General features: G+C 35.3%; 1 protein-coding gene across 2 annotated transcripts in view; it reads right to left on the bottom strand.

Moving 5' to 3' along the window:
• Window positions 1–15,413, bottom strand: part of LRRC69 (leucine rich repeat containing 69) — a 100,025-nt gene that overhangs the window by 5,879 nt on the left and 78,733 nt on the right. For both annotated transcript variants that reach the window (XM_063079079.1, XM_063079080.1), the window contains 2 exons: window positions 15,024–15,125; window positions 9,931–10,110 (listed from right to left, as the gene is read on the bottom strand). In XM_063079079.1, coding sequence (XP_062935149.1) covers window positions 9,931–10,110; window positions 15,024–15,125 — 282 coding nt within the window. The remainder of the gene's footprint in view (window positions 1–9,930; window positions 10,111–15,023; window positions 15,126–15,413) is intronic.

The following is a 15,413-nucleotide window of genomic DNA, read 5'->3' as shown; positions in this document are numbered from 1 at the left end:
TTCCTCCATACTACTCTCTTCTAACATGTCCTCTCTGATTCCTTCTCCATGTATCCTCCCTGTATAAATCTCAGCATCTTTCTGGGTACTTCTCAGTCCAGACAATCTACAGAAGCCTAAACCAATTAGTTTCCAGCACTCATTTAACTTTTAGCTTTTATTCCTAGTTTCTTTTACATCTTTAGAGTTTAAACTCAAGATTTTAAGCCATTTGGAACAAATTAGTTTCCCTACTCATTTGCACTGTACTTAGCACCCCAAGTTTTCTGCTTAAAGCAGGCACTAAATTATTTATGAAGTGGTTAAAAATAATTTTTAAAGTCCAAGATGAAGGTTTAAAACAACAACTCCTTCATGACAGCAGTGATAAGTCCTAGCAATAAGCATTGCTCTGAAGTTAACTATTCCCTTTAAGAAGAGTAGCCACACATTTGGATTTGCTGAGGATAGTCCTGGCTTCTTGCTGTTTTTCCCAGCTACTAATAATGTCCTCTTTTACTCTCAAAAGCATCTTGGCTTAGATGATACTGTGTATGGTCATTCCACCCTTAGGGCATTAGGGACTGTGGTAAGGGCAGAAAGGAGAAAGAAAATCTTGCTCAGGTTACAGCCAAATCATCCAACTAAGCAGCATTCTTGCCCCTACAGACTGGTCCTGATCTCCAACACCCCTCCTGCATATCCATGTCCTTTGAATTTCACATGGAAGGTTCAAACATTTTGGTGATGCACAGCTTTAGAAAAACAAACTGAAGTTAAATCTCATTTAAGATTTTTTAGATGAAAAAATCATAGTGAATACAGCTGTGACTCTATCCAGCAGTTTAAGAACAAAAGGGAGAGTTCTCTAAAGGGATAAGAAGATTCAGGGAGTTCTCATAGGAGAAGAAGTAATCAAGACACAGTGTGTGAGTTCATTTATACTCTAATTGTTTTTGCTGTTTTCTGAATAAAATAAGAGGGAATATACATACCATTTCAATTTTTCTGAACAATAAATACATATTACTTTCATGACTATTTAGAATTAGAAATGTGATGCCTTCTGATCCTCTTAGTGCCTAATGTACATTAAATTGACTAACCACCACATAAATGTTTTAAAACCTACATTCGTTTTCACAGCTGACTGGTTGAAATGATCAGTTTCAAAAATGAATGTCAGTGGTATCCTAACAGTAATAACGTTTTACTGCAAAGTAAGATTTCACTCCATAAGTAATGAGTCAAATTATTAAATGTAATCTTATATTATGTTTCATTACTGGCAGCTTGTCATAAAAAAGGAATTAAGGTTACAAATTTTCATTTATTTTCATAAAGTAGATGAGCGTTTTCACTCATTTGTAGTGAGACCTATTCAGCCTAATCTCTTTGGAGGGTAGTTTTAATTACATTACATCATTCAATACAGGGTTGAGAGTTCATGTTCCAAACTGTTCCCTCCCTAAACTATTCAACTTTAAAGGAATCTGGGGAAATGTTAAGTTCAACTAACGAAACTATAAGAAATGAAAACTATTAAATGCATATCTTGGGCACAGGATCACTCCAGTGTTTGGAAAGGATTTTGGGAGACTATTTAGGTTACCTTTAAGTCACTAGTTCAAATATGGCCTAAGTCAGTGGTAACGAAAAGGAATTAATTTTTGTTGTTGTTTCAAAGATTTCTATCATTAATAGTTAATACTGAAATACCAATTACATAGAAAGTATTGATCATTCTATAATTGCTAAGGACTAACTGAACTCAGATAGCAGGGCTATAACATTGAAAAAAGACAAAAGCATCTGGATGAATTATAGTAAAAGTTAATATTTGAGATTAAGCAAAAATTTTCAGCTATTTCCTAATCTTCATCTCACTATTTCATAAGGCAAGCATAATATAATTTCACATTCACCCAAAGAGAAGAAATTACAGTTTGATATTTGGTTGTTTCTGTGTTTTATGTCAAGAATAAAGACCCTTTATCATCCAGTGTCTCTCTCCTTCGAGTGCAAACCCTGTTAGAGGCAAAACATTCTGTAAAAGTACAAGAGCAACCAGATGTTGGTATTATCAAATGGGTTCTGCTTTCAGGATGAAGTATTTACTAGGAAGGTCAGCATTCTCTAAGGTTAGTTCCTGAAGATATAATTAAGAAGTTAAAAAATTTTTTAATAGACAGGCCTCTAGGCAAGTTAGTTTTTGCATAATCTGTCTATTTAAGAGGAAAAACAGTATAAAACCTTAAAGACACATAAAAGCAACTATTTACCAATGTGGTTAATCTGATTATCATTCTTATGCATTTTGTGCATGTTTTCACTCTAGAAATGGAATGAAATAATAGCATTAAAAAAAATTTAGAAAACATGTTTCAATTGCCAAGCATCTGGTAATGCATATTCAAATCTCAATTTTCCTTATCAATGTTTAACAATTTTGTTTTTGTTTTTGTTTTTTTTTAAAGATGACCAGTAAGGGGATCTTAATCCTTAACTTGGTGTTGTCAGCACCACGCTCACCCAGTGAGCCAACCGGCCATCCCTATATGGGATCCGAACCCGTGGCCTTGGTGTTATCAGCACCACACTCTCCCGAGTGAGCCACAGGCTGGCCCAATGTTTAACAATTTTAAATATCCTTAAATTTGTTTAGTATGATTTATAAACTCATATTATACACTTATTCTAATTCCATTGTCACATATTTTCTTCACTATCAGGCGCTTTTTGCTATCATATACTTTCTAAATATTTGTTTAGCTTCTTTAATGATTTTAATAGAGTTAGATGGTTGTTTCAAAGCAAAACAATTTTTTAAAAAATTTCTCTTCTCAAAATTTTCTGCGACTTCCATGGCTAGAATAAATAAAATAAATTTTCTAGTAGAATGGGAACCCAAATAGAAGCTAAGTTCAGCAGAAGAAAAAGTAAGAAAGTCCTATTTATTGCACATCTGTGTTTTATAGCTGGAGAATATGTGTCCATACCTGGTTTTGCCCCTCTGTCTCTGTTCTTTCTGACTCTCCTTTGCTGACTCCTGCTTTTGTCCACCCCTTTAGTATTGTTGTCCTCAAGAGTTCTGTCCTTCTGGGCTTCTCACCTCAGTGGCTAAGTCTCCTTGGACAATCTTCATTCCCACTGCTTCAAGTGTCACACTTATACCAACAAGCCTGAAATCCACGTCACCAGGTCCAACCTCTGTTTGTCAAACAAAAATTGTATCTTGCTACTTCATTGCTTCAACAGCTGTAGTTAGCTGTTACAGGCTGAATTGTTTCACCCGAAAATCCATATGTTGAAGTCTTAACCCCCAGTATCTCTGAATGTGACTGTGTTTGGAGATAGAATCTTTAAAGTGGTAATTAGGTTAAAATGAGATCATTAGCATGAACCCTAATCCAATATGACTAGTGTACTTATAAGAAGAGGAAATTAGGACACAGACATGTATAGCAGAAGACCATGTCAAGACACAGGAAAAACAGCCATCTATAATAAGTCAAGGATAGAGGCCATAGAAGAAGTCAAGCCTTCTGGCACCTTGGTCTCAGACTTCTAGCCTCCCAAATGGTGAAAAAATAAATTTCTGTTGTTTAAGTCACCCAGTCTGTGGTATTTTGTTATGGCAGCCCTAGAAAACTAATATAGTAGCTTTTGAAATTGAGTTCAACATTCATATAGAAGAGCCATCCCGATCTCACACTAATTCTCTCTCCAACCTCATCCCCTGTGCTTCACCTTCAGCGAGTTCCCTGAACTCATTGTGCAAGTTATCGGCACAATGCTATCTCTGCACAGGAAGTTGCCTCACCTAAAATGCCTGTCCACTCGTTCTTTATCTATTCTAATGCCTCTTTATTCTTTAAAGCACATTTCCAAGCAATGCCTCTTAAAATAATTTTAACCTTTATCATGTGTTATTCAAGTACCAAACACAATCGCTGTGCTAGGTCCCAGGGATAAATCAGGAAGCATTCTTGTTTAGTTGAGATGCCTTCTTCTCATAGCACCCTGTGTACCCCTACATGTACATATCAAGAGAGTGTAATCATTCCTTCTCATCTAAAGGCCTTGATTAAAAACAAAACCTATCTTTATTAAGCATCTACTATGTGCTATCTTTATGACACCAGCTGTGCTAAGCACTGTCTCTGCATCACCTCCTGTATCCCTCACTGCAACTATCACCATTTGACAGATGAGGAAACTTAGCCTCAAAGAAGAAATTAAGATGACGCAGGTGACAAGTGGTAAGGCTGGTCATCAAGCCTAACTTGTCAGATTCCAATCACCTTATGATCCCACTTCCCCTGCGATCATGGGTTTCTCAAGGACCAGTGTTCTGTATTCCCAGCCCCTGGCAAAGAACCTGACACATAGTAGGAAAAAAATAAATGAGTTTGAGCAGATAAATAAATGATGACAAAAAGAGGCTCTTTTACACAAATGTCTTAAATTCAGTTGAAGTAAATGGTAGTAACTGGGTTGAAAAGCATAGACATTTAAAAAATCTGTCTGTCTGGTTAAGAACAAGGAAGCACATGCATGAGTTCCCTCCCCAGAGCCTCTATTTGGCAGCTTTGTGAACTTGGCAGAATCACTTGACTTCTCTGTACCTGGGATTTCTCATTGTTGTCGTGGGGTTATTTTGAACATTAATTGAGGTATTGCAGGTGACATATTTAGTACAATATCAGACACACACTATCAAATAGATGTTGGCTGTGGTTGCTTTTATTAGGTTGCATTTTCTGCAAAAGAGATTGGAAATGAGATTAGCATCAGATGATTTTGAGTAGGAATCTGTCAGAACAAAAATGAACATGGCAACTTGTCCAAGGTGTTCAGAACACGGCCACAGAAAGCAGGGTGTTTTGGCAAATTTTGCCAAGTAATATGACATGTTGTACTCATTAAATGTCTCTTGACTATAACAATCTGTTCCAGAAGATAACAGGAACAATTCACAGATAGGTTACATATGTGATCAAGATTGCATATTTACTCCCATTTTGAGGACCAACATGCATTTCTATCCTCTTTTTCCTGCTGATGATCTCTGTTTTCTCTTGGTGTTTAATGTCCAGCTGGTTTTGACTTTCAAACTTCTCGTTGACCTTTATTTCAATGTTCTCTTTGGCTGCATGGCTAGTTCTAGGTCCAGAGCTTCTTAAAAAACATTAGCCCTCATGGCAGCAGCTCTGCCAGATTTTTCTCTACAATACATTTGATGTAATACATTAACAACCTAATAAAAAGAGATGCTGGTATTTAAATCCAAATCTTCTGATTTTTCAGTCATTCAGTAGAAATAAAATATTTATCAAGCCCTGTGCTAAGCTCACTCTATATATAATGGTGAAGAAAAACAGAATGGTTCTTGAATTCCTTGAGCTTGAGGTTCAATGGTAGACATAGACATCAAACACCAAGTAAATAAATAACTTTAAATTTTGTTGTGTGCCATGAAGACTACAAAACTTTCTGGTATAAACACTGACAAACTTTCTGGTATAAACTATGACAAAGACATTTCCATAGCAACAGCGTCAAGTTATGGAAAGACTGAGCAACTGAAATGGCTGTTTCTTACTCATAAAGAACTTTTGTAGGCAACTTTTACGGTAGAGCTCAGTATACATGTACCTGAGTTGAGCATGTACCTTTCTCTGATTAGATGTTTCCTCTTTTTTAATTTGCCTTTCTTAAGCGCAGGTGAATATGTCTAGTACAAATATAATTTGTACATGACTGAATCAAGAGGAAAAAACCTGTATCCTTCCTTTTAGGCTCCCAATTCCTCCGAAAGTATTTTGCAAACTTGGTGTCAAGCTGGATTGTATTAACAGTATGAATTTATTAGAAATGATTTATAGAAGGAGTGAGACTCAGGTCCTTTCTTAATTACTTTAGCATCCTTCCCTTGTGATGAGTAAAAGCACAACCATGAAGAAGTAACACCAGCTGGGTATTTATGTCTAACATTTTAAAATATTTGGTGGTCTCAAAAACTCTGGTAAAGGACATAGGAAGGAAAATTTTAGTTTCTCTATACCACAACCATAGCTGACTTAGATCTCTTACTCATTACTTGGGGATCCCAATGGTCTCCCAGACAAACTCCTGTGTAAATACCTGATATTAAGTCATGTGAACTACCATGATAGTTCCCTGATTTTATTCCACAGAATTATAAATCACCTGTCTAAATTGGCTGTTGTAAAATCTGTGCTCTGCTTCCTAGAAAGCAAACATGGCAGTAGTGAGAACCTCCACAGCATAAGGATGGATTAGTACATCTAAAAAAACCTACATATTTTCTGGCCCATAAATATGTCATCTGTTGTTACTCCTAATAAAAGCTCTCTACTTAGTATGAAAGACAGATTTATTTCTTTATTTATATTTTTAGTACTAAGAATCTATTCTTTTATTTTTGCCCTAGAAAGTGATACAGTCTCTCTACATAGGCCATTTTCTTGGTTTGTGTCATATCAAATTTGTTTCAGAAAAGATGTATTCTTAAAGGCAAAAAATAACAAGAGATTAGGCCAATGGAGCAAAATATTAAAAACTAGTGACTACATAGCAGCTATACAAATGTTCATTGTACTACTCATTCAAGTTTTGTGTTGCTTTCAAATTTTTCAAAATACGAAGTTGGTGGGTAAAACATTGTTCTTACTAGACTTCATCTTGAACAGAACACTTTCACTTCATGAAAGAAATTCTCACAGAGTTTTGAGAAAGACAGTGTAGCTCTGAAATACAAGTAGTGATGATTTCATCGAGCAGTTAGAGATGTAAACCTATGAAACAGCAGCTCATGATGCTAGTAAAACTACTTTACCAGCATTCACATAAGCCCAGCAACTGTCCTTGGGGAAGCAGTGCTGGGAGAGACCTCATCCCAGCTCTGTGGATACTCGGGAACTCCGCACACTTGTGAGAGCCCTTGTTCTGCTTCCAGCAGGATCAAGTGAAAGCCTTTCAGCATACAGATGCCAAGAAACAGACTGACAGAGAGCAGACTCCACAGGTGCCCTAAAGCAGCCATATTAAGGTTTCTCTTCCAGGTGGGCCATATTAAAGGGCTTGTCATTTTCCAGTACTCCACAGTGGATTTACCCCTTCACCAACCCCCTCCTTTTTATTTTCACTATTTTTTATATCCCAACCTTGTCACTAATTTATTAGTTCATACATTTGATCAATGATTTTGTCATTTTTGCTACGTGTAAGACACCAAGTAGGGCTGGCTTTCTAAGGTTAGTAAGACACAGCCATTGTCCTGTGGTACTGGGATGGCCTAAACCTACCTAAAAATGTACAGCAGAGATTCCAAACCTTGACTGTACATGAAAATCAACTTGGAAACTTTATAAAAATTTGGGTGCCCAGCACCCGACCCCCACAGATTCTCTTTTAGTAGATTTAGGGTGAGATATCTGTATTAAAACAAACAAACAAACAAACAAACAAAAAACACATTGGTAAATTTGGTGAACAGCTAGTGGTAAAATCCATAAAACAGCTATAAGCAGACTCACAGCTCAGGTCCCTTATTGGCACAAAGACTACTCAAGTCTAAAGACACCCTAAATCGCTACAACTACAGGATTTAGAATCAGATTCTTTACAGATAGAAATGTTGTTAGAGATCATCTATCTAGCTCCCTATCAAAATCTGCCCCCCACACACACACACACACATGGAAAGGGGTCTATGGCTTCCTGTTATTCGTGCTCCCTGATTGCAGGAATCTCACACTTACCATGTCCAAAACAAAACTTCTATCTCTTCGCCACAAGCCTGCTGCTCCCTTAGTCTTCCCTACTTCAGTAAAAAGTACCTATATCTACACAGTTCTGTAGGCCAGAAAACTGGGAATGTAAGTCTTATTATTTCTTCCTCCAAAATACATCACTAGTCCTTCCATCTGTCTCCACTGCCGCCGCCACCCTCAGCTCTCACCTGGTCTAGTACAAATAGCCTCCTGCCTGATCTCCTCACTTCTGTGCCCTCCTCTAAGTCTTTCTCTACTCAGAAGTTATCTTTATAAAATGTAAATCAGGGCATGTCACTTTTTTACGTAAAATCCTTCAATCGTGTCTCAACACACATTGAATAAAAGCGTGTTTCCTAATGTGGACTACATGATACTTTGTGATCTCCCTCCAGCCTATCTCAACTCTCCTACTCAGTTAACACTCTCTAATCACACTGAACCATATTTCAGATCCTCAAATCAGAAAGTGATTTCTCATCTTGAAGCCTTAATGCACACTGTTCCTACTACCTGAAAATACTCTTTCCCAACTCTTTACCTGACCAACTCCTTCTTTTCCTTTAAGTGTCAACTGAAATATCCTTTCCCCAGTGAGGAATTCCCTTATCCCAGTTGTAAAATAGGGCTTCCCATTTATTCTTGCTTGTGCAACCCATTTCTTATGGGTTGAATTGTGTCCCCCACCCCAAATTTGTATGTTGAAGTCCTTACACACAATGCTTCAGAAGGTGACCTTGTTTGGAACTAAAGCTGTTGCAGAGCTATTAAGCTAAAATGAGGTCATTAGGGTAGGCCCTAATCATATATGAAATCCTAAATTTTCCCTAAGAAGGGGACATTTGTACACACACACACTTAGAAGGAAGACAGTGTGAAAAGACATAAGGAGAAGATAGCCATTTACAAGCCAATGAGAGAAACCTGGAACAGATTTTTCCTCACAGCCCTTAGAAAAAACTAACTCTGCCGACACCTTCATTTTGAACTTCTAGCCACTAGAGCAGTGAGACAATAAAATTCTCTTATTTAAGCTGCCCAATTTGTAGTACTTTGTTACAGCAGCCCCAGCAAACTAATACACCATTCTTTTCTGTCATAATATTTCTCACAATTTATATTTACATATGTGTTTGTTTAATGTTTGCCTCCTTCACCAGATGGTGATCTTCAGGATAGGAGGAACTACATCTGTTTTTATTCATTTATTTAACATTATCACCAACTATGGCACATGCTGGCCCAAGATAAGCCAAGTGCTCACCAAGAGCAGAAAGGAAATCCTGGTGTTAAGAGCAGATGTTGGATGGTCTAGAATGGGTGTAGGAAAACCACAGTCCCCAGGCCGTTTGCCCTACCTCCTGTTTTCATTAGACTTGTGAATTAAGAACGGTTTTCACATTTTTAAATAGTTGGAAAAAATAAAAAGAAAATAGTATTTCATGACATGTGAACATTATATGAAATTCAAATTTCAAGGTTCACAGATAAAGTTGTATTAGAACACAGCCAGACTCGTTTACATATTTTCTAGCTGCTTTCATGCTACAAAGGAGAGTCGAGTAGTGATGACAGAGACTGCATTGTCTACAAAGCCTAAAATATTTACTACCTGACCATTTACAGAAACAGAAATTTCTGAACCCTGGCCTAGAACATATTTTATGGACTATGTGAACTGCCCTCAGGTACACAACTCCTGGGTGACATAATGTTGTGGGAGGACATGCGTGCACATTTGGTATGCTAGATCATTGTTGTGACATAAATTAACTGGCACATTCACCTTTTCTCCACCAAAACTTCCACAACAGAGTAGTGAACACTTCTCCTTAGAGGAACATATCCTGGTTTTATTATTAATATTGATGAACGAAAGGGATTTGCTGATTAAAACTTTCCAACTTCCATGAAATTTTGCCTTCCATGGAATTTCGCATGTGTTCTAATAAATGAGAGAGTTTATAGATATAAATGAAATGGGTGATAATGATCATTACAGACACTTATCCAAATTTTTCTATTCAAAATTAATATTATACTATCATAGAAGTCAATAATTAGACATAAATCTAGTTAGTAATTGTTAATTTAGATAAGGAAAAAAGATAGTAGGCTTCATGTTCATATTCACACAAAAAGCACCATTTACCTTCGATGGAGGAACAAATTGAACGCATTCCAGCCACATGGTGAAAAAGGACTTTCCACATATTACACATTTTTTTCCCTGAGAGATTATGTTGCGGACTTGTGGGTACTGTTCTATGGCATGCATTAGGAATGGATTCTTTTCTTCTAGTTGATTCATTACAAATCTTGATGCTATTTCCTAAATTAAAAAAGAATATAGTTCCTCAGATTATTTTCAGAAAAACTATTTTACATTACAATGATTCCTATCTCACTAATTCAAGTTTTTGGTTTATTCCTCAGTTTCTCTTAAATTATGTTTCTGCAGTATATCTAATGAATTATGTTGTAAATGACTGGTATTGTAAATAAATTTGGTTTTCATTAACATGAAGAACAATAAATAACTGGCACTGTACTATTTCTATGTCTCTTACATATAGAAATCCAAGTCATAATAATTTATATTACATATTTTACAAAATTACATATAGTTTAGGCTCAAATTTGGTACCTCTTATTACAATAAGCAAGAACTGTACAAACATTCAGTCTGGACTCAAAAATTGAGTCTGTAATGTTTACTAATGCCCAAATCCTTACTACTTAAACTGTGGTACACAGACCAGTAGAATCTGCATCATCTGGAAGCTTATTAGAAATGCAGACTCTCAGACACACTCCGTACCTACTGAATCAGAATCTGTAATTTAACAAGTTCTTCAGCTAATCTGTATGCACATTCAAGTCTGAGAGGCACTGGTCTAATTACCTGCTGCTCTAAGTACCTGAATAGCAACATCTCGGTAAAGAGCAATGATTTCTGTGTACCAAATCTTTGAATTCAATCTGTGTTAAACCTATCCAGATAGATATGTTCAGAAAATCAACTTTGTGCAGTAATATATTATAATACTAAATAATAAAAGGAGTAATGAGAAAATGGAAGTTACCTTTTACTAGGACCGTCAACAAAATCATCATCTCAAATTAAATTTCTCAAATTAAATTTCTTGTATTGTATAATGTAAATACATTATACAATACAAGAAATTAAATCTTCATTGACCAAGCAAAGAAAACAAATAAACATTTGCCTTAATCCACTAAATGTCCCCCGTTTTCTATGTCAGTAGCATGAAAGTTGTGTATAAATGTTACATAAGCACTGCTCAAAATTTTAATAGTGTATGGGGATGGTTTATTTGGGACTTTTTTTTTTTTCTGGCAAAAGTGAAAGATTTCCCAGTAGTATTAAAATAGTCCACATCAGGATTTTACAGAAATCTGTGGGAATACATACAAACATAAATACATATAAACTTACATACATAATCTTTCACTCATTCACCCCAATTAAAATTTTAAAAAATTTAAAAATAACAAAATCCTATAAATTGCTGTGCCTCTGTTTCCTATTACCCTATCCCTCCCAGTTAACAAGCTTCTGGGAAATCTGCATTTATACAGCAAAACAGCACCAAGCATGGGTTCCTTATATGTCTGATCATCCCTTCAATAGCACAACCTCCTACCCACTTGAATTTATTCTCCTGGATGAGTTACAAGGCTGAGGTCATCCTTTCACACTAGTATTACCGAGACTCCTAACTCAGATGCCTATTGTTGCCCTTTCTCTAACTGCTTAAGCAGAGCATAGCTTGTGATTCTGAATAAAATACTGATTTTAGACGTAAGTTTTTAGTTACATGAATTCAATGACTAAGTCTCACTATAAACTGCAGAAAACCCATAGACAAGGATTCATTCCTGAAAATAGCAGATGGTAGAAAAATTGCTAAAATACATGCGACTTATAAATAGGTTCACACAGATCACTTTTTCCATTTATGATTTCTGGACCCAAACATGTTTGTTGCACTCAGTATATCTCTTGACAACTCTTACATCACCCATTATGTATATTTTTCTCCTACTTGCTGCCAATGTGTTACTTTGGAAGAATAATATATACCATTAAAATGAAAGTTATTACTTGGAAATGTGAGGATATATAAAGTGAGATACTATTGGCATGACCAATATTATCTTTTAGGAGACCTCTTAGAGACACATTCAATGTAGTTTTTGAGAATATACAACTTAGTGATGGCTTAATTCCAATGTTATTTTAAAAAGTCATCAAATCTTTTATGGACAAATAAGTTGTTCATTTTGAATAGCTTATATGCTATTTTGCTAGAATATTTATCAGCTAACTATATGTAGGACAGAAAGTATTCCTATTTCTAATCCATCATAAATTGAAATTAGTTTCAAGTGTATTTTTATTATTTAATTATAAAATTATACATATGCAAATTGCATAAGTAAAAAAATTATAAAGTGTAAAAAATAGATGAATTCTTATAAGGAAAAATAAACTTTGGAACTATTGTATAATCAATTATTACTGTATATATCATGGGCACTAAAACACAGCATCAAAACCAAAGATTCTGAGTCAGAGTCAAATACACATAGGTTCAAATCCTGGCTCTATGACTTATGAGGATACTTCGAAAAGTTCACAGGAAGATTTATATTATCTTTTAATTCTATTTTTCCACAGACTTTTTGAAGTACCCTCATATTAGCTGTGTGACACTATTTGGACAAATCCCTAACTTCCCTGATCTTGGATACCTCATCTGTAAAATAGGAATTTTTCCAATGCTATCACATAGAGTTTGGAGAATTAAATTTGATAACACTGGTAAAACACTTAGCCTGGCATCTACTAATGCAGTATATTCTGGCTAATATTTCATTATAATCTAATTATTAGCATTTAATTTTAGTTCATAAATCTCCGAAGGGAAAAGAAGTTTTTAAAAATCTCTACCAAGGCATAACCATTTTTATATAAGCCCTATAATTCTTTGACAACCCAAGTAGTTTAATCAGTTACATTGACCAAATATCCGGTAGAAATGACTTTAAGTATAAATACGAAATGTGTAATCAATTTAAGTCACCTTACTAAGAAAAGTTCTTATAGATGCTTTCAAAAATACCCCAATCATTTACATAACGCAAGTAAAAATAGCTATTTTTGCTAAATACATTAAATAAATTAACTCTTGTGCTCCTGGACTTCACAGTTTGGGAAATTAGAAGAGAGAAATGCTCCCTCACTTGAGTCTTGGTCCCATCATGAAAGACTGCTACCAGATTGGGTTTTCTGCTCATCCATCCATCCTCCTCCACAAACCAGAACCTTTTCCAACCCAGGACTGCCCTGTCTCCACTTCACTCACCTTCCCGCATCCCCGTTCGGAGGCAACACTGCAGCATGAGGTCTGCAGCCCAACTGCTAACGTTGACGTCATTGTTCCAACACTCACTAGCTCTGTGACTTTAAACAAATTATTTAACCTCTCTGGGTCTCAGTTTCTTTATCTATAAAAAGGGAACAATACTGGTATCTACCTGTTTTAAGATTATTAAAGCACTAAATTAGTTCATTCCTGTTCAGTGTTTGGAACAGTGCATTGCCCACAGGAAGCTTAAAACCAGTGTTAGCTATTACTATTATTCTGAAACGCTTGATACAAGGAGAAAATATAGGTTATAAGGGATTAAACAAATTAAGTGCCACAGTTTTAAAAATAATCTACAATTAAATTTCAAGTGAGATTTATTTATTTATTTATTTATTTATTTATTTATTTATTTATTTATTTATTTATTTTTTGACACAGTAGGAAATAATGATTTTGTGGAAATACTCTCTGGAAGAGAATTTGCTTGAAAAGAGTCAACCAAACTTTAAGATACCAGTGATGTGGCCCAGAAATTTCATTCATAGGGGTAATATGGGCATGAGCTAGAAATTTACTATGAAGACAGTCATTGTAGCCTTTATAAAGTCCAAAAAACCAAGGTAGGTTACAAACATGCCGTGATTCAGATTCAAACCGAGTTTGCTGCAGCCACAATACAGAGTACTAACCACTACACCATCATGGCACTTGCAAGGATAAGGTCAAGAAAGCCAGAAAATTATCAATAATCTAAAAAATCAAACAGTGAGGAAGTAGTTAAAAATATTATGTCATCATATAACAGACTTAATCAAAAAAAGATGTCATAGTCTGTGATTGGGAAGATAGTTACAATATTTGGAATGAAAGTCTCTAAATAGTATGCTGAGTTTGAACTCATCTTCAACTTGAAAAACATTCTGGATGCATACAAAGATTTAGAAGGTTAAACGTCAGCAAGAAGCGAAGTTATGTTTCTGTGTACGGAATTTCTCAGCATTTTTATCAACCTCCATTGCCTTATTTTTTTCAAATTTGTCTCAGTGAATTTGTATTACTTTTGTACAAAAAAAACTTTTTAAAAATCAGTATATTATAATCAGTTTTTTTTCTTTGCTCATCTGTATTTTCAAGTTTTCTGTAAAAAGCATGTATTACTTATGCTATCAGAAAAAAAAAAGTATTTTAAAGCAATCTAAGCCATTGAACAAGGTTGGTTGTTTCCTACATCCAGGAAACTTGAATCCTATACAATTGCTGGAAGTCTTATGACAATACTGTATGTTCAGCTATAGGCCCAAATTAATTTGAGAAGACCAAATTTATGAAAAAGAATCATACTCAAGTGTGAGAGGATCTGTTGTCTTTAACTTGTCTGATACCAAGGGAATCCTCTAATATGCTTTCCTATTTCTTCCTTTAATACCATCAATTCATTTTACTAAAGTGATCATGATTTAGGATCATATTCATTCATCCACCAGGGATGGGGACAAGTGAAAAGGGGATAGAAGAGGCAAAGATCTTGCTAAGAACAAATCAAATACATCTTTAGATAATGCTGAAAAAATACTTAGAAGGCTAAAGTAAAAATAAACTCCTCTCTTTTCTTTTCATTCAGGAAAAGATTTCTATTTCTCAGAATTTAGTCATTCTGGAAATCAGACAGGATTACATCGGATTCTGTAAGCAAGTCAAAAAGATTATGTGTAGGATCAGTGTTACCAATGGACTAGGATTACATTAATTATATGCTGGCTTGGCAAGAATGCCTTAAAAGAAAACTTGTTAAAACTTAAATCATGGCTTTAGTTTGAAGACTTATGTGAATGAGGTAAGCCTTCACCTTTAGACTCCAGACATCTTCCTGTTGTACAGCGATAACTGGTTGCTTCAAAAACAGCGGGTTTCCCTCACAGTAGAATTCCCTCAGCTTCAGATTCTGAAACTTTCAAAACAAAGTAAAAACTTTATTTCACAAGAAAAATAACAAACTTCACTTCTGAAGTGACATCTTCAATAAAATTAGATTAAAATTACTTTTAAGGACTTATATTCCACATTAGTATTTTAAGACTGGGACATACTCTAGTTGTTAGAAGTATAAGAATTTTAATACTAGCATGAATGGCCATGACCTTAGAGGTCACATCCCCCCATACTGCACAGCTGAGAAAACTTGTTTAGGGTCATAGCCCTGGTTGGTAATAGAATGCAAGTTAATAAATCAAATACT

This window comes from Cynocephalus volans, chromosome 15 (genome assembly GCF_027409185.1).
Source record: "Cynocephalus volans isolate mCynVol1 chromosome 15, mCynVol1.pri, whole genome shotgun sequence".
Classification (NCBI taxonomy): Eukaryota; Metazoa; Chordata; class Mammalia; order Dermoptera; family Cynocephalidae; genus Cynocephalus; species Cynocephalus volans.
The sequence above is the reverse complement of the archived record's forward strand: the minus strand, read 5'-3'. Positions and strand labels throughout refer to the sequence as shown.